Consider the following 25,831-nt stretch of genomic DNA (forward strand, 5'->3'; position numbering starts at 1 on the left):
CAATATGCTTGTAACAAAAAAAATATCTTTACTCTCCACGCCATTTTGCCTGTGCTCTTCTTTGCTTTAGGATGCTTAGGGCTGATCCTGCATAGAGCAGGGGGTTGGACTAGATGGCCTGTATGGCCCCTTCCAACTCCATGATTCTATGATTCTTGATTGGTCCAGTTGCTCCCAGAATTCACTGGTACCACCAAAACCCCCACATTTCTTGCGCACAGCCCACCTTTGTCAAATTTATGCACCCTGAAAGCCTGTTTGGCAAGCAACATCAATTTCACAATATTCACTCACTGTTACAATCAGCCCTCTGTATAACTATTAAGATTTACTAAATCCAAATATTGGGGAATGTATGCCATGGGACCATCAATGACCAATCTTGAATGTAGCAGCCTAGCCACGGGTATAGGGTTGATCATTTAAGTAATTTCACTGGGAATTTTCTCCTTATATTTTAATTCAAAATATCTGCTGTTGCATCAGCAGACAGGGTAACATATCTCCTCCAATGTTCATCACTTCAAAAAAAAAGAAGAGACTTCCTAGTCCTTTTGTACTCCAGTACAGATTTGCTGTGGCTTCTGGGTCACAGTCAGTCCACATCCTTTAAGCATTCTGATTGCTTTTCTTGGGTTAACAACCTGAAATTTCTTCTGCAACGTTTTATATTTGCCGTCACATGGCTAAATAACCAAATAATCAAAGTAGGCATTCAGGATAAACCTCTTTGCAGCACTCATGATCCCATCTCTTCTCTTTGCAGAGATCTTCTAAGAATAGGGGTTACCTTGGCTGGACACCAGAAGAAGATCCTAAACAGTGTGCAGTCTATGAGGGTACAGATGAGCCAGTCACCGACTTCAATGGCATGACACTCCATGACTTCTTACAACAATGTGGGGAAAGATGGTTGAACACAGGGTTAGAAATGGGAGGGGAGGGTAAGCTGACAAGACAGCGAGATGTGTGCAAAGGTTGGATTATTGTCTGGGAACTTTTGGAGCCACAGACAAAGTATATGCGGGACTTGTTTCTAAGTGGCAACTTCCATTTCTCACCAACAGAAGCACACTTAACTGATGCCATGGGAAACAGTGTATAAATAAGTATAAATATGTATAAATCATATATTTAAAAAAACGGAAGACAAACCAATGTGTGCTGGGAGAAAAGAGACTTAAATCCCACCACCAGTGAGCAGTAGTCAAAGAGTCCAGTGGGGAGAACAGAGGTGCAACTCAGAGCAACCATCTTCAGTGATCATATTCCTTCTCTTCTTTAGTTCTCCTTCCAGAGCCCTTATCACACACCACTTCCCTTTTGTGTTCATTACCCATGGGGAATATTCTTCAACAGCTACCTAATAGTATAAAGATGTTCCATCAGTTACCAAAGGACTTCACTGACCACTGCATGGGGGATCCAGAACAATGCAGTTAATGTCTTCATATTGAAGAGGAGATGTACCTTCAATAGAAAACCTTGTTTTTTTCTTTTGCTTGCATTTTTTTGCAAAAAGGGAAAAAAATCCTCATGGAAAAAAGACAAAAAGGCATTCCCGCGAGTGTATGCGTGTGCGTCTGTATGTCGTCAACTTAACTGTGGAGTCCCTCACTGCTTGTCCATAGCAGAAAAATGAGAAAGTGGGACTGGCAAATGATAAATCCATCACCTCCATGGAAATCAAAGATTCAGTGGGAGATAGAAGTGACATGCTTTGCTTTAATGTCTAGGTCAACTACACGTGGACTGTGTAATGGGAAATGACAAAAGAAGGAAAATGCATAGGAGGAAGGAAGCAGAAGAGTGGAGTATGCCACAAGGGTTTCATGTTGAACTGTTATGGGATTCACAACTGTAGAGGCAACGGGACAGCTGAACACTTAGTCCTTCAGCATACCAGTGAGCTGTACTTGATGGCTCGGGAATCTTTAGTTTCATTGTGTGGACCTCAGGATTTTCATATTTATTGGCTTTGGTATCATGACATCACAGGTAGGTTCATGCGTTGCTTCTGTACATTCATCTCTCCTTCCCAGTTGTGTGTCATTATGCATCAAGCTGGCCTTCTCTTTGGTGTTTGATTTTACTGTTTATTTAACTACTGATTTCAATTAGGAAATTTAAATTAGCACTCCCCTAAACCACTTTGATATAAATACAAGGGGATTAGTGTTTTAAGAAAGGGCAGTGGTACCTTCCTGCATAGGAAATATGAGGCATTAATAATGTAAATTAATTAATTGCCCCTCAGCAAAATTTTTACTTAGACTGTCTGTTACTTAGCCAGCTGTCAGACTGACTCATCCCAACAATTTAAAGGATGGATACAACAGGTCATTTTCCCAAATCATCTGGAAAAGGTAGCCATCGTTCAGAATTATATAGTCAGAAGACAGGTGATGTAACAGTTGCATTCTGTAACTTAAACTAGAATCTCTCAACTTAAAGTATCCCCAACTGACGTTTGATCCCTTTAAAGACACCCCCTAATGCCCCAGCAAGTAGCCAAGTGGATTATATTATCCATTCTCTTACCTTATTGGATCATACCTTTGCAAGCTGCAGTTGTGTCCGGAGTATATTTGTAATGTCCTGGGAAAGTAAGGCCTGGTCTATATAATACATCCGACCACATTCCATTGGGTGTTCTGTTGTCTGGCATGCAAGTTGATTATTACAGACAATCATTTGTGCTATGTAGTACAAAGGATTTTTTTAAGAAACATTTTTAAAGATACATTGTGATATGCCCCCCCCCTTCTATTGGAATTCTGCAAGTCTCTTATCCCATTTCCAGGTTTTCTAAAGGATTTTGTAGATATCTGTACCTTAAAAAGACCATGAGACATACAGACATATAACTAGGTAATCTTCATTCCTTCAAATGGTTTGGAATCAGAATTGATTGGTGGAAGATACTGAAAGCTTCATTCCCCAGGAGCGTAATTCAACTTTTCCAGTTGCCCCACCTCAAAAAGACCATGTGAAATCACTGTGATTTTTGAGATAGCAAGCTAGTAACAAGCAAATAGAGATGATAAATATATAATGAGAAAACAGAAATCTCCATGTGATGTTTACCTAAGACAGATGTACTCCCTTAATGGTGGATTTGTTTCCTCTCAAAGGAATTCCTGAGCTCTTGTTACCATCTTGCTTGCCATTATCATGTTGCTATTTTCTGGGAACACCGTGCATGTCTGTGTATGTAAGTGTGTGCCCAATTATAATCTAATCACCAATGAAGAAATATGTAGAAAAGTAGTTTCCTTTGTACAGACAGAGAAAAGCTCCAAAAACAAGCTATTGACAGCCCCAGGTTATTTGGCAGAACAAAGAATCAGTACAGATCAAAGAGCTGTTTCCTTCTCCAAAGCCAAACTGAGTGTGCATGTCCACCACATCAACCATGCTTACTGGATCTGTGTCATCATTGGAACGGAAGATTTTTGTCCGGCTGCATATTCGTCTAATACAGGAGGCTTAGAAAGACAGAAAGCACTTCGAACTGTGTCATTATATCTTCGAAACGTATGTTTTACAGTCCTTACTTTAGGGCATCGCATAGTGTTTTTCTCAGCATCACAACCTTCTCATAAGGCAGTAACTGTGATTAGTTCCCTGTCAACCTCGGTGTAGGAATGCAGAGCATTAAGTATTTTGAAACAGAATGGAGTAGTTTTATGAACGTTATCCTAATATACTTTATATATTTGGTGTTTCAACCCATGGCCCAGTTGTCATCCCCCTTCTGATTTTGAGCCCCAGAATGTTGGGTGGTACAGATACATGTCCAGTAAAATGATGGTGGCAGTATTTGGTGTGTGAGAGAGGCTATAAAATACTGTTCAAAAACATAGGGACAGATTTGGAACAGGGAAAGACAGAAGGGTCTCAGAAGGACCCAATTTTAGTCCTTACCATATCCAGTTTAAAACATTTTAGGCACCTGCTATAGGAAAAGTCTCTTCTAGAAGACCTTTTACAGGTGCTGCCTGCCAAAGGTAGAAAGAGAACTAGATATGTTCATAATGGATTATTTAGACACACTCACTGGTTATCATTTAATAACATTCTTGGATTGAAGGATCACCATATTTGGAGATGGGAAGAATTTTACCTCTCATTTTGGGAAATTCTTTTCTTTCAACATTTATAAGCCTACTTTCTACCCTGGCAACTGGGACCCAAGGCAGATATAAAAGTCTGCGTGACCAAGGCTATTTGACCCCTCCAACTTTGTAAAAACTATTTTGACTGGCTGCCACTCCAAAGTGCTTTTCCCAGCTCTGAAAGTTTTGCATGGAATTTGTGCTTCCTCCCACTGAGTGATGGTCCTTTCCTGGAGGAAGGGAAAGAATGTGTAGGCTTGGCCTTTCGCTGTAGCATGTGGCCTCATCTTCCTTTTCTTGAATCATTTGGAGCTTATTTGCCTTGCAGATAATTCACTCTGATTGTGGCATATACTAGCCTGAAATGGTCTGCATTGATCTGGGAGGAATTAGTGAATAGTAGCCCATGGAATGGCATTGGACTAGATGACCTGGAACAATGTTTTGGCACTCAAAAAAGTCATGTAGCACAGACAGCAGGGGGGAATGTATGGCTAAAATGGAAAAAAAATGAGAGTGATGGGTCATAAGCCAGGCTTTGGTTGAATTAAGTGAGTTCCTAAACCCCAGGTTAGAAGTAATTGCTAACAAGATGCAAAAGAATTATCTTTTATCTCACGGAGCCACCCATAGAGATGGTGAAAGAGAAAAAATTGCCCTTTGTTTTACAACACAGAGGATGTTCTTAGCTCTGTCTGATAGTCATGAATCCCTTTTGGAGGATTCAGCATAAAAATCTGTATTCAAGTATGTTGTCAAACCAAATGCAACATGCACTGAAAAGGTGTATCCTGAATATTAATCGTCTAAAGCAGTCCATTGAAATTCACCGAAGGTGGGTTGAAGCAGCTTTTGTGTCCATTTTTTTATTATTACTTTTGCTTTTATTAGGAGAAATCCAAAGGCATGAAAAGTGCAGCAGTGATGACTCAGGGTATAAATATAGCATTCTACGCCTGGCAGCCCTGCTGCTGATTTCATGGAATATGGAACAGGTGTCTGCAGTCCTACAGGCTGACTTGGTAACACTAGTGGCCTCCAGAAATTCTGCCCACCCACATTGCCTTTAGCAGCAGGGGGCAGTCACTGGAAAACAGCCTGCTCTCAGCCCATGGTGTGCCAGTTGCGTGGATCTCCTGCAGCACTCAAGTTGCACCTTTCACTAGACTTTGGGAAGCGTCACTTTCCTACTACTTCCCACTGCAGGCTGAAGACAAATCCTGCTTTTGGTCTGAATATGTTTTACATTTTTAAACTTACTTGTATTCAAGAACTTTTCTGCTGATGATCTTCCAGTGCTTTGTTGCATCCATGTAATATATTTTGGAGTATATTCCTTGTGGTCATCATGATCTATAGTGAAAACAAATCTGACATAAACCAGCATTTCTGTAGCCCCACTGAAATGGTACAAGGAATAAGCCACATTGTTTGCAGGAAGGCATGTGGGTTCTGCTTTGCCTTTCTGAATTAGGCAGTGGACAGACAAAAGAAGCATTGCTGTTGTTCCATGGGGCTCAGCTACACTAATTACCTAATTAGTATTTTCCTCTGATAGATGACCTTTGCACTCTTTCCCATCTGCCACATTGTCCACCATTCCAAGCAAATTCGGTGTTGCATATCATGCTGTGAATGCTACTCATGTGCCCGGTTTCCCCATATGGGAAGGAAAGTGAGCCCAGAATGACTGCCGGGATTTGCGCCAAAATGTTCCCAGATATATGATCCAGCACTCAGAGCTGCAGGATACCCTGTGACTTTGGGTCTTTTGCCGCCATATGTAACAAAAGGAAAGACACACATCTGACTGCCGTTGTTAACCCATTTCCTCACAATATACAAACAACCATAAAAAGAAAAAAATAACCAAAAAATATCAGAAATAACAAACATTTATGTTAAAACAATTAAACTCTAGCCTTGTTTCCCAAGCTTAGATACACAAGTATCCCGCTTATAACTTATTTATGTTAAAACAAATGAAACTCTATCCCTATTTCCCATATTCAAACACATGGAGTTAGAACATTTCTTGTAACAGCTCTAATCTTCCTAACAGCCAGTGCATAGAGAACAACTCTGTTAGATACATAAAGATCAGTGTCAAAAAGCAGGAAAATCACTTCATCATATTCTGACATAGCAGGAACATTAGGAATTATCCTCATCAAGATCTAGGTTCAACACAAAGTAGGCAGACTAAAATATAATGTATAAGATCTTTGATCTCTGAACTCCCATAAATAAAGAGATATTGAAACCTTATAGATGTAAAAACCATCCTTGGAGTGTGAGTGGAGATATTCACTAGATACTGAGTTTTAGCGTGATCTTTATTAAAAAATGTAAACCATGCAGCTAATTTTGACTGAGCTATTAAGGAACTATCTATTACAAGTCATGACCGGCTCCCTTATCCCTCAATAGGTCAGAATGCTGTAAATGGATTGTACTAAGCCATTCAGAAGAAGAGTTGGTTCTTATATGCCACTTTTTCTCTACCAGAGGGAGTCTCAAAGTGGCGTACAATCATCTGTCCTTTCCTTTCCTCACAACAGACACCCTGTGAGGTAGGTGAGGCTGAGAGAGCCCTGATATTACTGTTTGGTCCGAACAGCTCTATCAGTCCTGTGGTGAGCCCAAGGTCACTCAGCTGACTGCATGTGAAGGAAGAGCAGGGAATCAAACCCGGCTCACCAGATTAAAAGTCAACGCTCCTAGCCACTAATTTGGGAGTAGGGTTGGGCGCTCTGCATCTGTGTGTGTGTGCCCACTGGCACACCGATACCTGCGCGTCCCCAGCCCCCCCCCTCCCCCGGTATGGTGCTGGCTGTGTCGGGAACGAACGGCCACTTTGGGCGCCAAAGCACCCAACCCTATATTGGGAGTGCTCTTATCAAAGGGAGTCCAAGCTCAGCCCTTATAAGGACCACACGTGTCCTCCTTGGCGATGCTAGAATTTGTTGCATAAACAATATTTTTCAAGAGTTATAAACTATATATAGTAGTTCTTTTCATCCCCAAATTTCTATGCCATAAAGCAGGTAGGAGATTATTTTACTATTTTATTTTATTATTTTAATAGTAAGATATGAAGGGCTGGATCTGCTACAAACCTACCTTTTGTGCAGAACTTCACTATACCTCCCATATTCTTTAATGCCATTGCTCTTACGGTTGTCATGTGCAGAGTCCAGGATAGTGTTTCACTAAAATTAATGCCTAAATATTTGAATACGCTACATTCTTTGATGGGTATACCAAGAATAGTCCAAGAAAATCTCTTGGGTTTCCGCCTAAAAATCATTTGGTTTTCTGTAGACACCCAAATTATTAAGCACCCTTTTTAGAACCATTCTTGTCCAGGAGATTAAAATCATAACATTAGCATGCAACAAGACAGGAATCTTATGCTGTCCAATGGAAGGCGGTATGTATTCTGGTCCCTCCAATCTCTGCACTATGCCATCTATGTATAAATTAAGCAGTAGAGGGACCAGTATGAACCCGTTTAAGTCCCATTGCAATTGGTATTTTATTGATCAAAGATCCTAAAATGCCCACCTTAACCTTAGAAGATGTTTTCAGATGTACCCTATAAGCCAGTGGTCCGCAACCTTTCTAAGGCTGCGGACCGGTGGTGGTGAGGGATGGCGATCCGGAGGTTGCGCATGCGCAAATGTACATGCACAGCAGGTCCGTGCATGCACATTTGCGCCATGCGCGGTCACAAATGCGCATGCGCGGAACTTCAGCTTTAGCAGCCAATTTGCTTGCGGCCTGGTAAGTTTCTCACTGCAGGGGGGGGGGAGTGGGAGCCGTGGCCTGGTACCGTGGCCTTCGTGGCCTGACACCGAGCCATAGCCCGGTGGTTGGGGACCACCGTTATAAGCTATAAAGATGTTTATCTACATGTAATTTTACAGTTTTTTTCCAGAGCTTATTTCTGCCTATGGTGTCAAATCAGGTTCACAAAAGCCACTTACAGAGCTCTTGTGGGTACATTCATAAACGAGCATCCAGATAATATAGAGTTTGACAGTGCTCCATTGGGTAATAACTCTAAATCTGACTTGGTGTGGATAGACAGGTCTTCTACCTAGTCCTCTAGTTGATGGCTTAAATATTTGCTGTACATCTTTGATGCTATGCTTAATAGACTTATTGGATGGTAATTATGCAGGTCAGTCTTGTTCCCCATTTTATATACAGGCACCACTATACTTATTGTCCAACCTCCTAGTAATTTGCCAGATTCACTGATTTCGATAAAGACTAGCTAAAATCAGAGTCCACCGACTATTAAAAACTTTTTAAAATCCCGGCACTCCCTCTGTCTCTCTCCCTCCCCTCAGCTTTCTGTGTGCATGTAAAATCTATACTTGGCCTTATGCCATAAAAATGGGAATCCATGAGATGTCTAACAGATGGAAGTGTGGCATGTATTAACTCGAGCTGCGAGTGGGAAAATATTCACCCAACCACCAAGCCAGTCAGTTCAAATGCTCATAAGCCATATAATTTATATCTTAGAAGTTGCCGTGTGTATTGACCCCAACGTGTCCAACACCATTTTGACAAAACCCTCTGAAGAGGCAAATCTATTGGCAAAATAGCTCTTTTGGCTTTAGCAATACATTGCTGTAGGTAGAGCTCAGTTTATCAATACGCCCAAATGACCAGCATTACATGACTACAAAACCAGGGAACTCATGAAGGAACAAAAGGGTTCTAAACCAAGAAAAGGGCCACAGAGCTTTAAACATTCTTGTTGAGTTTTTTTTGTTGCTGGGTTTATGCTGGATATAAAGATATTCCATGTTGCCTTAGATCTTCAATTTGACCTCCAAATGTGTACTATGAAAATCTTATTACTATAAATAAGCCTCAGAAATAACTTGAAAATGCAACTAGCAACATCTCGGGGAAGGATGGTGTTGAAATACAATTAACAAAGCAGACACCTCTTTTGCTGTATCTGTATTACTTCTGTTATTGCTGGATTTTCACCCTTCAAGATCTCCATTAAGGTTTTATTGTGGGGGTTGAATACTGAGCTGAGTTTTACCATTTATTTTGGCTTCTAATTGCATTGTTGGGAGATGCAATCTGTCAGGGCTAACTGGCTAGAACAACTGCCTAGAAAATATTTAGCTAATCAAACACTAAGTGGTTATTATGGGGGGATGTAACATCTTCTTTGTATTGCTCGTACTCCCCTACATTTTAAAATCTAACTTAGATTTTAAATCTAATAGAATGTTCTGGAGAAAGGGGTCCTTGGATGGTCACCCACTTTCTAAATGTCCTGAGCAGATTTGTCATCATTTTTGATGTTTGGAAACATTTTTGTTTCTTCTGCTTCTAAGTATTCTTCTGGGGAGAAAGGGCATTGGAATCCATACTGAGCCCCTTCCTGTTTAACATCTTCATAGACTTAGTCCTTCTTTCTTGTCTGAAAGGTTGTCTTATATGTATGATTTACCTGTAGTCTTGGTTTACTTACCTATTGTCTTACCATCCAATCTCAGTACAGAGGGGAACAAAACTCAGGCAGCTTGGCAAGAGAGAACTGATCCCATTCATTTTTACAATCCATGTCACTCAGAACTGTAGCAGTGGGATCACTGCATGCCATGTCTGGTCCTCACAGCTAGTAAGAGAGGGTGAGGGCAAAGTAATTTCTTTTGCCACTTGTTTAAAAATGTGTGTATTACTTTTCTGCTCCAAAAAGAATTCAAGATGTGATAGCAACATCAACACCTAGCAAACAGTGGCAATTAAAGTGGTGGCATTAATACACAATAAATATAGAGCTAAATGCCTGCACCCTTAAGTTGGATGAAGAGAACAAATTTTGTCCTCAAAAGATTATGGAAATGGTGCCATGACAACCATCTCTCCACAGAGAGTTGATAAGTGTGGGGCAAACACAGAAAAGGCCTTTCTCATCCAAAAGACATTATCTTGGTGATCAGTATCTCCTGAAGAATAGCCTTTAAAAACAATCTCAATTGGTGAGCAGGTTCATAGGGGTGAAGATGTTGCCCTACTTTCTTTTAAAACTATATTGTTAGTATAGCTCTTCTCCCATTCTGTCCTCAGCTAGGCCCATTCATTTCTCTGGCTAGATCTTCCCCCACTCGCTGCTTGCTTCTTATGTCTGTTGATCAATTTATTTGTCTTATATCTTGTCTTTCTCTTTATTTTCTTTGACTGAATCTGCCTTGTTCTCCCTTGCTCTCAGTCATGTCTTTAAATCTATGAAATGCTTTTCAATTATCAGTTTCATTTATGCATTTCTATGGCAACTGCAAATTCCCATCCTACTCTTCTCTCTCCGCCCACAGCCTTGCCTGTCCTTCATCCCATGTAGTGGATATGCTGTAAGAATGCTGACAAGCTGTAATGCCAGGTAATTTATCTCAGAAAACAGAAGCTGTGGCCAAAGAGGAAGAGCAGAGGGGGCAGGGGTTGGGAAGGGGGTGGCCATGAGGGGGTTGCACCATGGAGAGGGGGCAGAAGGGTGGCCATAGATGGAAGGCTTGCATGGACAAGTAGTTATGTAAAGGGAAGAATAAAATGCCCTCTGTATGGCTACAAAAGGTGCTAAAACAGCCCTTGCAGATATGGACAGATGGTGTGGTGTTTGTTAAATGCCTGTTTACAATTCCACTGAGCAGCGCAAAGCCATAACCGCAGCTCAGGAGCAGACACAAACCTGGCAGGCTAGGTGAATTGTGACAGAGCTGTGGTAAACTGGAAGAAAACACTAACCCATGTTAGTGGCTGGCACACCAGCTACCTTTCCCATCTGGTGCCTAAGACTCCACTGAACTCCGAGATTCTCTTCTCCTTCCATGTTCCCCTGGCAAATGTGTAAGTTGCTCCTAGTGTTTCCAGCGCCGCCTCTGTATTTATTATCCTCATGCACTGCAATCCAGGCAAGGCCAAGCGACGGAAGGGTTAGAGAGGGGCTGCTTTGTGATAACAGTAATTCAGGCGGGATGATGGAGTGCGTAGCTGGTAGCCAAGGGAAGTCAATCGCTTTCATATCGGAGATAATAAATGCTGCAGGAACCAGGAGAGGAGTCCATGCATACAGCATTATTGTGTGCCTCTTTATAAATAAAAGAAATATATTTTATGCTCTTTAATGACCTTCAAATTAACAGCTCTTTGAAAGCACTTATGTATATTTAATTTGAAATGGTGCTGAAAGCCTGAGTGGGGATCGCAGCGAAAGCAGCAGGCAGCCAGTTTTTAAATAAGAGTAAACTCAGGCCATTATTTCTTAGCCTGTCAGCTTTCCCTGGATTTAATGTACCAATTTTTAAAAGAGAAAACCTTTTCTTTCCCCTTTTGTGCTTTAAAGCTCTCCAGGATCCTTCTTTGTAGACAGCAGCAGCAGCAACAACAACCATGTATTGTATTTAATTGTTTTCCTTTTGTGCTTTGTGTCACGTCTCTGGAGTAACAGCTTTTGCTGATGGGTCACTCCTAGGAATACAAAGCATTAGGCTGTATGACCTGGATAGTGTGCTAACTTGCACTGATTGATGGGGAATCATCACGGGATTATTTTCTGCAACAAGGTAGACAACTAGGCTGGTGTGTGACATCCATGACTCGTAAGCCTCAAAGGCATTTTGAACTCAACTTTTAAAAATCACTATGCCCAGGTGGACAAAGGGGATTATCCAGAGCCTCATACAAGTAGGGACTTTTGGTTCTTGCATAGGAAAGGGAATTTGCTGTATATTTGTGTGTATGTGTGTCCACAGAATATTCTTATGTACAATAATAAGTTCCCACACCCACAAGTCTCTGGATCATGAAGAGAAAACTGAATCAAATAAAAATTTGAGCATCTAGGAAAATAAATGTGGAAAACAACGGTATATTGCTATGCAAATGTAAACTTTTCAGTTTCTGAACAGACAGATCTAATTTTTTAAAGATAGGGCCAACATTTTTTAATTTTTGCAGAACTTCTCCCACAATGCAGTCTTTATAGACAAAAATAAAAGGTTTCATTGCTGATTTACAGATCCCAGATGCCAAAATTGATTTGGTAGCCTCACAAGACCAGGCCCTAAGTCATTATATCCAAGTAAACAGGAAACAACATAGTGAAAAGTTTGCAAGGAGGAAACCCTGAAATAAAACTTCTTTCTAGCAACACATGGACTGGATTCCACCAAGCTACTGGATTGTGATTGTGTGGTATTTTGAGAACCGGGCATGGAATCACTGATTGGTTCAAAATTGAGAAAGGAGTTTGGCAAGGCTGTATACTGTCGCCTTGCCTATTTAACTTGTATGCGGAGCACATCATGAGAAAAGCGGGGTTAGATGAGTCACAAATTGGGATCAAGATTGCAGGGAGAAATATCAACAACCTCAGATATGCAGATGATACCACTCTAATGGCAGAAAGTGAAGAGGAACTAAAGAGCCTGTTGATGCGGGTGAAGGAGGAGAGTACAAAAGTTGGCTTGAAACTCAACATCAAGAAAACAAAGATCATGGCATCCAGCACTCTCAATTCCTGGTAAATAGATGGGGAAGAAATGGAGATAGTGACAGATTTTATTTTCCTGGGCTCCAAGATTACTGCAGATGGGGACTGGAGCAAAGAAATTAAAAGACGCTTTTTCCTGGGGAGGAAAGCTATGGCAAATCTAGACAGCATCCTAAAAAGTGCATTTAGTCAAGGCTATGGTATTCCCAGTTGCAATGTATGGCTGCGAAATTTGGACCATAAGGGAGGCTCAGCGTCAAAGAATTGAGGCTTTTGAACTCTGGTGCTGGAGAAGACTCTTGCGAGTCCCTTGGACTCCAAGGCGAACAAACCGGTCAGTCTTAGAGGAGATCAGCCCTGACTGCTCCTTAGAAGGCCAGATCCTGAAGATGAAACTGAAATACTTTGGCCACTTCTTGAGAAGGAAGGACTTTCTGGAGAAGAGCCTAATGCAGGGAGCGATTGAGGGCAAAAGAAGAAGGGGACGACAGAGAATGAGGTGTCTGGATGGAGTCACTGAAGCAGTAGGTGCAAATTTAAATGGACTTCGAGGAATGGTAGAGGATAGGAAGGCCTGGAGGATCATTGTCCATGGGGTCGTAATGGGTCGGGCATGACTTCGCACCTAACAACAAAGTATTTTGAGAGGCCCTTTGTACTTGGTTTCTCAGTATATGAATTTAAAATCCCCCCTCCTTCTCTTCTTCCTCCTTTCACTACATGTCCTCCTCTTTTCCCTTAACTGAGCTCTGATTCCTTGGCCATCTACCTTCTTTTAGCTAAACCCTGCTTCTGCCTTGACTCTTTCACTAGACTCCATTTTGGCATCTGTGTGTACTCAGCTGTACTTTCTAAGGCATTAACAAGTGGAAAGGCTTCACTACTGGTGCATTAATCTGCTTGGTCTTCCAGATACACTGTGTGAGAATTGCCTTTCCGTTGGAGCTCCAAGGCTGTAGATAGAGAGAGACCTGTCAGTGCAGCTGACATCCAGCACTTTTGAAGCTGGAGCCAGATTATAGGCATGGGCACTCAGGAATAATTCTCCAGGTCTAGTTAGCACTAGCTATAAGGACTGATGCTTCCCTCCCATTTCTTTGCACCTTTTAACAAAAATAGGTGCTGTCATGATTCCCCAAGATTCCTGTGAGCCTTCTATTTTGAAAGAGGTTAACCCTGAAAGGGCTGCTGCCATTCATGAGGAAGGCGGAACAAAACTGTAATTTGGACTTCAGTGACTCCTTGAGCAAAGGTTATAAGTAAAGGCAGGCACTTAAAACCCCATTCTTTGTCTTTTTAAGTGCAAGCATTTTTCTTACAGATCATCTACGGCACACCAATGTGCTGACCTGACCATTTCCTGTTGCCATAAAGCAGATTTCCCATCATGAGGAACAATGTTAGTAATACAATGAACTGGCAGAGAAACTGGGGGCCGTAGTTGATTCTGATGCTGTAGGAGTTTTCCAGCTGGCAAAGCCAGAGAAACAGAGCATCATTTATGCATTATGGTTTAGGGCGAATTACTATGATTACTGCTGCTGATTTGCGACTACAGACTACACATTTGCAATTCTAGAATGCAAGGTAGATTCTCCCTTTGATCTGTAAATGTTCCTAATAAGTTTTAACTACAATGTGTTCACTTGGAAAGCTGTCAAATCATTGGGTTTTCTTTTTAACATTCATTTTCAGAGTGTAGCAAATGAATCTTAATAGGAACAGGTTCCCCACTCTGGGCCTATTTGTGTGTTTCAGTAGCAAGTAAATCAATTTGTAAACTGTAAAAGCTTTGCTTTTCTGATCAGAGGTTAAATCTGACTCACATACTTCAACAAGGCATTTTGCATCTGGTTCCCCTTTACGGGCTGGAGGGAGCAAAAGAAGACGATCTTCAGAAACGGTATTCATTTGCATGTCATAATCTGATTTGGGGGCTCTCTTTCATAAGATCTTGCTGAGATGGAAACTTTCCAGCTACAGACTGGCAGCCTTCCAAATTGCATTAAAGAGAAGCTGAAAACCAACCAAATATTTCCTGGACCCTCAAAGATAAAACGTGCTGTTAAAAATGTCCAAAGATAGGAAGAGCAGTCCCTGGCCCCATTTCATATTTCAATGCCAGTCAGAGAATGGGGACTCTGGTTGGAGGGAAAGACTCTAAATGTGAGAAAGGTTCAGTCAATAATGAAATTCTATAAATACGGAATAACCAAGCCAATGAACAGAAATAATCACTAGTCATTCAGAAGACTACAAAAACAGCGGCCCAGTTACTTATGCAGTAATACACAATAGAGAACAATAAATTGTCTAGAAAGTATAAAATCACAATACATAGTAAGAATCACAGTTTCTTTTCTGTTGGCATTGAAGAAGTCCTTGTACTTGAAGAGGGATATCTTAGTTTTACACTATTAATTTTTTTAAATTATTCACACTGTGTTCTAATTCAATGATATGCTCTCATACAAAGTCACTGGCAGTCTTCAAGCAGCAGCTGGACAGCTACTTATCATGGATGCTTTAGGCTGCTTCTGCATTGAGCAGCGGGTTGGACTCGGTGGCCTGTATGACCCCTATCATATCACTATATTGCTCCCACTAACAAGCATGATGGGTGGGAAACAGCACAATATTCCTTCTTGTCCAGAAGTCACACACTGATTCTGAGATGCTGCTAGGAGAAGGAAAAGAATGAAATCGTCTATGGATGATAGTTTCGTTTTACATTGGATCAGACAGACCAACTGAGCTTTATAGTTGCCATGGGCATGTGGGATTCATAAAAGGCATAACTGTAAATAGTTGAAGAACCCCCCCCCCCTGAAGGTCTGTTGCTTTGAGCAGGTGTTTCATGGGGAAAGGCTGCCATTAATTGTTAAATTGACATTTCTGATATTCTGGATGGTATTGGAAGAGGAATGAGTCTTCCCTCTAAGAATAAAAAAGTATTCCAAATGAGTTCCTAGCAGCTTCTTCATTTCCTCATGCAGGTGCATATCCGTTTAAGGGATGGGCGGTTTTTGGTAGTTCAAGAGCCCTCATCAGTCATCATGTTTTGGGCACTGCTACCTCATTATCAGCAAAGTGTACACACTGGGCATTTCTGCACCTGTTAAATGTAGTGAAATGCTTACATTAAGTAGTCGTTATATTCCGGCCCCTCCATATGACGTCACCAGCATCCAGCATCTGGGCAGTAACCAGCTGGCTACATCCTCCATTTTAAAGTGCTAGTTGGGGAATCACAACCAGCAGGCAACCAGCAGAGGGAAGTTATGGAGGCTAAAATGTGCTAAAGGCATCTGCCTCATCCTGCCCCCGTCCCCACTTCCCTCACCCTTGTTCCCAGAGATGGGAATTTCTTTTTTTTAAGGTCTAACTTCCTGGAACAATGAATAGGCAGACAAGTGTGCAGGCAATGCCAGAAATAATTCCCTCCCCCCAAAAAGTTATTACACAAAGTATGCCTCTCTAAAGTCCCCCCCAAAAAAAATCAGGAATGAAATTAATTGTTTTAAATATAAAGACTTGTTATTCCATAAGGGGTTGCATTCAAAAAGCACTATGCACCCATGATTAGATGCATAGGCGTTTAAATTTTAAAAAATTAGCAGGCATCGCAGGACCTTTAAAACAAGGAGAACGTGGATTTGCTGCCTGACTTGAGTAACAAGCAGAAGAGAGTCGCTTGTAAAGCACGTTGCTCTCTTCCGCCATTTCCAGCAGGTGATGTGGAGAGTGAGAAGCGTAAAAAGACGGCAGACTAGAGCAAGGCAGCAAAAAGGTGAGGAAGGGCCGAGAGTCGTGATAATGTTTAGCACTACACTATTCAGCCGGCTTGATGCTAATTTTGCCAGTGTGCAGAAATGCCCACTTAGCTTCTATTTTGTGTAAATAGAGCAACACCTGTATTTTCAAGCTTCTCAGCCTCCAGTCAGAAGAACCCCAAGTTTGTTATGCTCCAGAGCCTGAAAATCTGCATGGTGTATTCACACAAAAAGACGAATGTGTATATGGGGGCAATCATATATAGTATGCTCTCCTGATAAGGAGAAGGGCCAAAAATGGCTCTTAAGCTACCTGAAAAGAATTAAAGGGACCATCAGATCCTGATGTTCAGTTGATGGGTGGGATGCAACATTGCATTTTTAGTTGCTTCTCCACTTCCAGCCATGTTGGTGCTAGTCTTGCTTTGCAGCTGGCCTCGGGTTCTCCATGTACTACCTTTTTCTGCATAGACTAAATGCATAGAAATCTCCTTGACAGCTGATTGGATAGATGTTTCCTACTTAGATGCTTTGTTATCCAACTTTTTTGTTTTTTCTCTTCCACTCTCCACAACAGATGCATTGTGCTACCCGTGTTTCACTTCTCATGCCCTCTTTCCTCAGTCTGGGAATCTTAATGTTTCTTTCAAGTGGGTTTTGAGTCTACAGGTGCTCATTATAGTAAAATAACCTCGGAGCTCTGATGTTTTATTTAACATAATAATAATGAAATATTGCTCTTCTTGTAGACTGTTGCTGTGGGAGTTTGGACCCAGCACATTTCTACTAAGCTGAGTGATCACATCTAACTTATTTATTTATATTTATATACCACTGCTCTCAAATGTCTCAAATGACATGAATCTGTGCAGATAGAAAACAAATGTGAGCAAAGATCGTGATAGGGGTGAAGAACTTTTGGTAGACAGCAGAGATGGGCAAATATCTCTTGGCCTGACTGAGAATTCGTTAAGTATGAGCTTGCTTAGGGAATGTTCTGAATTGTTTCTGGAAGAACTGGGATAGCTTATTGTGCTCGTATGCAGGATAATGCTGCTGACTGCATGCATTCTGTGGTGTTGCCCGCAGGGAATTGCTTCTCACAGCATCAGTCATGGTTCAGAGAAGGGATGTGCATTTGAATATATCCTGTTCAAATATATATATCCTGCTATTTTCCAGATGAATTTGGATCACAGGGTGATTTCTACAATACTGGAAATGGATCCCAAAAAATCTTAGAAATATTCGGGATTAGCTGTGACTATCAGGAGACAGCATTTGAAGGCTTCCAGGATAAGTCCTCTCCCCAAATATCTGTCTTCATGGGGTTGGTATCAACGTGTCATGTTGATTTCAGGGATCGCTTTGTCTGCTATTGTGTCTCTAGCTATTCTTTGCTCTGGAAAAAGCATATAGCACCTTCCCCCCCCCACACACACACACATAGCAAGCAATGGTGGATAGTTGGGGGCACATTGTTCAGGGGCCTATAGAACTTGGCAATTATTTACGGACAAACACCAGCAGCTCTGCTGCAATTTAGGTGTAATTAGCCAAAACCAGCCCTTGCAGTCTTCCAATAAGATTCCACATAAGGAATAATGGAAACATATGATATCAAAGAAGTCCCCCACAAATGCTTGGAGTTTGTCTTTGGAACTTGGAAAATTGGAGACACCAATACTTTTGGCTCCCTAATATCCAGATCTGAACTATGCTGATTTTTTAGCTGCATCTCCCTAGTTCAGAGCCATCTAGAAATCCCCCATAAAACACGAGTCATCTCAAAAGAACAGAGGGGTTTAGATCTGAATTGGTGGTGGAGGCAGCAACCACACCAAATATTTTCAAGTAACAATCAAGAATATTGACCTAAATAGAGAAGATATAAATAGAAAATATCCAATGAAAGACTGCTGGGTAGCATTGGCTGATAATGTAGTTCATAGAAATCAATGAGATACATTGAGAGTAAAGACCTTGAGCCCATGACCTGTAAAGATGCTGGATTTGGATGCTGGGTCTGCTGAATGCACATGCTCAGAATCTCATTTGACATTTTGACTCAGAGAAAAACAGCTGGAGAAGTAAGGTTCTGTAAAGCCAAACATGAATGCTTGTTTTCTATCGCTGTATGTGTCTGGGATTTCTGCCAGTTCCCGCTTCCTACTGCAAGCTCTTGCATCATGTTCCACGCTGGGGTTCCTCTGAGCCCTGAGAGCAGTGCATTAGGGGCTACTGTGGGAAGGGAAGCAGGAAAGTTTCGTTCCTCCAGTAGAGCTGAGGTCACAGTCCACTGGAACTAATTCTGTAATGCTGGACAAATTTGTAAACTGAGTCAGGTAATTAAGAACAATCATGAGAGCACAATACAGGTCATCAGCTAGAAGGGTACCTGGCCACATATTACAGCAGATGAGCTGTGGCTGTCCAGAGAGAGCCATGGGTTTTGTAGCAGTCCCAGCCCACCTACTTTCCATAAAGCTAGAGTAATATACAGTGGCTCTCAATTTTTATTGTGAAATTAGGTGTGAATTTGGAAAAGAATTAACAGCTATGTACCATTGTGTAGAACACTATCATCTCACATTTTGTCTTTCAAAGCCAAAAGCGCTGTCTGCCGTCAGAGAAACCAGTTCTGAGTAGTAGGGAAATGAACACCATGCACAACCCAAATATCAATACAACTAATGGGCAGATTGCATTTGCAACCTGTGCCTGCAGGACCTCTTTTTTTCTGACCTGACTTGGAGTCTGGCAGGCAGAAACCAGGAGTGGGAAACTTGTTCTCCAAATGTGTATGGAATGACATTGGGAGCACAATGCTGATAGAGAAGGAGCCTTTGCTTTCCACCTATGCTATTTTCCAAACCCCGAACAGCCAGGAGTGTTAATTTCCCTAGTATGGGGTGTGCATGTACAGAGGAGCTTGCCCAGTGGGGAAAGTAGTGCCTCTTCAGAGTCATTTCAGGTCAGAAAAGCAGCATGGGAGGAAGTGAAGCCCCTCCTTCCTGTACTATGGTCACAATCAGAATCGGGGCTTCACACACTTGGAGATTAAGGTCCTTGCTCATCTTACTGTCAAAGTCAAATAGTGTTCCAGTGAGCAACCTAATGGTAGAACTAGAGAGAGACTCCAGATGCCCCATCCGCAGTCCATACTCTCGCATGCAATGCCAAACTGTGTTGTGTGTTAGCTTTGCAATTTAGTTTCCCCCCTTATGTCTTTAATTTTCATTTTCAGACTCCCACGCAATGTGCTTATAACTTTGCTTCCATTGCGACTATTCCACCCTGGGAATAATAGCACTAAAGTTAGCAGGGCTACACCATGAATGAATTTGCCACTTTGATTATCCTCAGGGGTCTTATTAGGCAACGGAACCCTTGTTTTGAAGGTGGGGAGAAGGGATGAAAATGATGGTTAACATCAGTGCAATTCCCCATGCTAATTAGCAAGGAGTGGGACTGACAGCGTGAAATACAGCCCATGCCAAGAGCTGCGTGGCAAGAGGAGGATGCCTGGAGAGCATCTTATCTAAAATGTAAATTTTGCTTGCCAAAAGTCTATCAGGAAGATGCAGAATGTGTACAGGACACCCCCACTTCACCCTCAGATTAACCACAGCACACTCAGAATTGTTGTGAAGACACTTTCATTAATATTTAAGGACGAGACTCATACAGAGACAGTTTGTTTCTGGGCATGTTTCATCCCAGTTTGTCCCTGTGGGAAAACAACACTGATTCAGTCTGTAGAGAGGGCAAGAAGTCCGAATGCTGGGTATTAACAAGGAGACGGATCCCTTCGTCTGCATACTGTGCTTTGGAACATGCTTCCAACACAATTGGGTTAGTGAAAGAGTGCGGTCTAATGAATATTTCCCTCCTTTCCCATATGGTCTGAGTTTGGGAACTGGCTAAGAGCCTACAGCAAGGCCACCTGCCCAGTCTAGCTTAGACTCTGTGTGTGCTGAAGCATTCACTGGCTAGTTCGATTCAGGCCATTCTCCAAATCGGCTTAATCTTGCACATTGTGGTTCTGCTTCTGATGTTTCTCTGATAGCTCTGCTGCTTTTCTTAACCCCTGACCTGGTTCCTAGGCTCCCGCTGTCTCTTCTGTTCCATTTTGAGCCCCTATATTCGCAGCCAGGTGTTAACTGAAGTTCCATACAGTTATTCACTTGTCTTCTTGTGGACTTCCACCAGCTGGAAAAGGGGCATGGTTTGGTCACAGTGTATCTTCGGCTTTCATTGTTGAGCTGATGAGGACACAAAGACGTTTCCCAAAGTTCTAGGCAGAAGAGGATTGCTAGTGACACTATTTGTTCTTTTGGACCCTTTCATAGACTAGACGTGTCATTAAGAGGCATGACCTGTATCCAAAGGGAGAGGGGGACTGAAGTCTCTACATGCCCCCATTGCCCACTGTATTTCTTGTACTTGATTTCATGTTGCAAAAGTAGTTCATTTATAAGATAATAAGTTGTGATATTTCAGTGAACCTAGACTGGAGTAATTCTGAATTGGATTGCACTATTCATATTTTTGAGCATAACCCAGAGAGAATGTAACTTTTCAATTAGATGCATGTTTATTAATTTGTTTATGCCACCTTTCTACCTCTTCCATGAACCAAGCAAATCACTGTCCACACACACAAAATAACCCATTAAAATTATACACCATTCAGGCTATAATAAAATGTTATACAATATCAATCAAAACAGTCTCAGAGGATGCTAACAATCACGATGCCATCTGGCCATTTGAAGGCCTTATCAGAAGACAGAGGTCTTCAGTTTTCTCTGAGAAAAAATTTAAAATTTGGAACTGGGTCATTCTGAATATAGCCTTTATTAAATTTATCTCACCTGCCCCCCCCCCCCAAGGAGGACAAGGTAATGTACCTGGTCTCCCCATATTTAGGCTCACAACAGCCCTAAATGATAGGTTAGGCAGAGACAGAGAAAATAGCAAAGTCCCCCAGTGTTTTTAATGGCTGAGCAGAGATTTGAACTCATGTTTCACTATCCATAGACAGATAGTAACCACTATACTGCACTGCTTGCTTTTGAATATGTGTTACAAGATCATGCTATAAGTCCCACAGAATTTATGTCCAATCATCATAATGTCCAACATAAATGTTGGGGACCCGTTTATTTCATGTGGCTCATACCTATACCTGGGACTGATTCATTCAAATAGAGCTTAAGTATTCCTAGCTTATTGTGTGTTGCTTCCTTAGTCTGGGGTTCCAGTTTGTAACATATTCACAGAATCATAGAGTTGGAAGGGGCCATACAGGCCATCTAGTCCAACCCCCTGCTCAACACAGGATCAGCCCTAAGCATCCAAGAAAAGTGTGTATCCAACCTTTGTTTGAAGACTGCCAGTGAGGGGGAGCTCACCACCTCCTTAGGCAGCCTATTCCACTGCTGAACTAATCTGACTGTGAAAAAAATATTTCCTGACATCTAGCCTATATCGTTGTACTATTGGTATAATATTGGTATTATCCACCAAGGACTACACTGCCTGCCCCACTAAAAGTGGCCCTCAAAACACAACACTTATTCATATGATATCTGCATTTCTGATGGGCCTAGTTAATACATTTGCATTTCCCAGGTTTTGCTGAAAACAACCCTATTGTCAGTTTAATCCCTTGTGCAGTGCAAAATCAGTTCAACAACTATTCAGTCATGGAAAGTTTGTGTCCCCTCAGAACCTCAAGGGTGTTGAGAAGTTGTGTTTTGTATTTTGTGTTTTTTAAATGAAACATAGCAGGAATTATTTAGCCATCCTTCATCATATCTTTCATTGAGTACTGTTAAACCTGTAAGAGTCTCCAAACATCAAGGAAACTAAATACCAAGAACTCATCAAATTTAGAGTGGTTATTGACTTATTAAAATTGGGAGAGAAGTGCAGAGGAAAAACCAGGGCACCAAACCTTAGGGATTTGCCATTGATTGCTGGCTTGTTTCATAATCCTGAGTTGTATCATTGTCTGAATCTAAAATTATGCTTCTTCTGGATAATTTGGAGAGAGGGATTGCAGGTGTGCCTAGTATAGTGAATTTGAAATGCTTGACAAGATGTATGTGACTTGTTAGGGAGAGAAATCCAGCCTTAGGTTTTATGGGGGAAATATTGGATGTGACTCAATAACTGAATTGCAGGTTCATATAAATAAATGTTGTGTTTTGAGGGTCACCTTTAGTGGGGCAGGCAGTGTAGTCCTTGGTGGATAATACCAATTTTTGTCATTTTCTTGGACCATAGTCTAAAAGAATATTTATTTTCATGGGAAGGATTAAGGGTCATGACTTATACCTGATGAATAGTGCTGGAACCCATGAAAGCTTCCAACATTATGTTGGAAGAAGGTTTGAGTCCAGAGGCACCTTTAAGATTGACAAATACATGTTCAGCATCCAGCAACTCCCTGAATTTTACTCCGCACCCTTTATAGCAAAAAGCAGAGGGGATCCTGAACCCGCAGTGGGAGTTACACTCCATGCTCTGGTTTCCTTTGCACCTGCCATTGTCTCCTGCTACCCCTTACTCTGTTTTCCCACTCTTCTGGAAATTAACAAGCTCTGCCTGGTGCACCTGGCAGGGGAGCCATGTTAACAGTATGTTTTAACTTATAGCTCCACGATGGCCTCCCTTCAGAGAATCAAAGCCCCATTTGAGTTAATTGTGGCTGTCAAATTACCCTTCCCATTAAGTGTGAAACTGCACTCTGCTGACAATTTGGATTCCCCGAGGAGATGACATTGTTAGGGCAACTAGTCCCGGAGTGCCTGCGTGAACAATTAGATAAGAGCCGAGGCTGCTGTTCTTTCCTCCCGTCCCTGCACCTTGAGATTCCTGCGGCTTCTCTGGGACTTGTCCATATCTGCAGGCACTTTTTGAATCCACACTGCCTCTCTTTCCACCCTTCCACTGTCCCTTATCCTGGTGCTGAAGCCTCCGCACTTACTGCATATTGGAACGGAAGAGCAAAGCATCTGTGCATCGTGCTGCAAAGCTGTTCTTAATACATGGATTTGAAGCAAAAGATGCTGACTCCATTAGATGTGTTAACAGTGTTCTTTTGTTGGGCCTTTTAATCTCAGATAAATCTTAGTAATGTCGTTTTGTCACTATTAGCTATATTGCAGTCTTTCCTGGGATCATGTCCAGGTGTCGGGTTTAGGCTCAAAATAAGATTACACCCATCTGATGCTGCTATCAGCAAGAAATCTGCTTAAAAACTTGGGAATATCTTTTCATTTTATGTATGGGGTCCACTTCTCGGGTGTAATGTATACACTTTAAACAGAGAGGGTCTGGTTAAGTTGCTATCGGCTCCCACCGCAACGCAAAACAGTTTACAGTCCAAGAGAGAGTTGCAGGGCGAGGAGAGAAACCACTTGCCTAGTACTTATACTAAAAGCAGAATCACTAAAAACAGAAGTGGGTGGGTTTAGATGCCATGACAGTGGACTCCCCGAATGCTACACCTTTTCCCTCATCCCCACAAGAGAATGGCTGGACTCAGGGGCCATGGTCGTTTCCTTCAGCTTAGTATACATTTGTATCTCCAGGATCACATGATACTGTTAAGGTGACCAGAATTTAGGGACTGTAAAGTGGGACGCGCTGCCACTGCTGGCGGCAGTCGCCCTCCCTCCCTCCGACTGGGCTCACCTTGCCTCCCGTGTGCCTCTCCCACGAGCCCGTCTTGCGCGCCTGCACAGCATCGGTGTAGGTCAGGTGGGGGCTGAGGACGGGCCTCTGCCTGGCGCGCCTTCACAGGCCGGCCACAGGGCCAGCCAGGGCAGAGCGGGAGGGAGGGATCCAGGGAGGGGGCTCTGGCTGGTGGGACTTTTAAGGACCCTGGCGGGGCCTGGGACGAAGACCAGGAAAGCGTTAGTGTCCCACGGGAGTCGGGACGGATGGGCAGCTTATACTATGTTATACATAACATCTCACAAGTCATGAAAGGGAAGTGTCTATTTTATTTCTCTAATGCAGGTGTTTCCTGAAACTCTGGGGTTTCTTGATGGCCCGGGAAGGGTTTCCTGAATCAGAAGGAGTTAATTATTTAAAATTTGCTAAACCTTTATCGGGTGATATGGCCTGATATTGTCATGTCAACCTGCTCCACCCCTCCCAAAATGGCCAGAGATGGGCCTGGAGGGGGTGGGAAGGGGAGGGTCCTCAGGTGGGCATGTATACAGCTCTGCTTCCCAACCATATTCTGCATGATGGTGCCACTTCTGGGGTTTCTTGAAGCCTGAAGAATATTTTGGGAGTTTCTCAATGGTTAAAAAGGTTGAGAAAGGCTGGTCTAATGCCATAAAGTGACCTTAGCATAGCAATAGGCTTGCAACTTAAGCAGGCCCATCTTGGACTTTTAGTCCTGAAAACTGTGCACATTCCCACCTCCATGTTTGGGGGCCTGGCTTCATTTAGGCACCATGATGCCCCTTTCCCAGCTTCCCTTTGTTTTAGGCACCATTCGGTCCCCTAAAAATCTATCCCTTGACGTTAGATGGTAAGAATAGGTACATTTCCCCCCGCTCTGCACAGGGTACTCCGAGGTCGATGACACCTGTTAGGAATTCCTACATTATACTGTTCCTAGTGGTGGACATTTCAGGAACACTTTTAAAACTCAGTTTCTAGCTCTTGCCCTGTCCCATTTCTCTACCATTCCTGTTTGTAAATTCCACCCTCCCTCTGGTAACCCCCTTGTCTTCCTTTCACTCTGATCATAAACACATTTTCTTGGAAGTAAATCAAATTGATTTCAGTTGAGCTTTCATCTATATGAACTATGATAAAGAGTGAAGCTTTGTCTGCATAACTCAGTTATATGCATGTTCCATTTCCTATCAGATAAATTTCCATTTGTGCTTCCTTCTTCCTGGCATTGCACTCTGGCTGGTTTTTATCCTTGCCCTCTTTTGCTTTCCTTGACCTCATTGCCCCCTTCCCACCTTCCCTTTGTTTTAGGGAGGGGGGAGAGTTGGGGGGGGCGAACTTCAGATTACTGAATAAAAGTTTTATTACTACCTAGGCTTGAAAAAATGATTTGATTCCAAAAGATGATGAATCTTAACAGAAGCAAAATGTCAGGCACAGCAGGGACATTTCAAAGCTTCAGTAAGTTAGGATGGTGGAACACAAGCTCAGTATAATTGGGTTGGCAGTCCCTAGTTATCAGGTGCTAGGCAAGAGGACACAGCGGTCAATTGCTTTGCTATTTAATGTGGCAGCTGCATGTTTCCAAGGAACAATTGTACAGTCGAAGCATCTTTGCCCCCCTGATGGGGCTAAATAATGGGGTTTTGCTGCAGGGCTGTACCTCTCTGTTACAGCATGGGTAACAGGCACTCCCTGTACTGCTC

General features: G+C 42.2%; 1 protein-coding gene across 3 annotated transcripts in view; it reads left to right on the forward strand.

Annotated features, from left to right (window-relative positions):
* The window catches only part of EPHB1 (EPH receptor B1), a 416,704-nt gene that overhangs the window by 386,147 nt on the left and 4,726 nt on the right, over nucleotides 1-25,831 (forward strand). For all 3 annotated transcript variants that reach the window (XM_077349124.1, XM_077349123.1, XM_077349122.1), the window contains exon 16: nucleotides 767-1,998. In XM_077349124.1, the coding sequence (XP_077205239.1) occupies nucleotides 767-875 (109 nt within the window). In that variant the 3' untranslated portion in view covers nucleotides 876-1,998. The remainder of the gene's footprint in view (nucleotides 1-766; nucleotides 1,999-25,831) is intronic.

Source organism: Paroedura picta, chromosome 8 (assembly GCF_049243985.1).
Source record: "Paroedura picta isolate Pp20150507F chromosome 8, Ppicta_v3.0, whole genome shotgun sequence".
Classification (NCBI taxonomy): Eukaryota; Metazoa; Chordata; class Lepidosauria; order Squamata; family Gekkonidae; genus Paroedura; species Paroedura picta.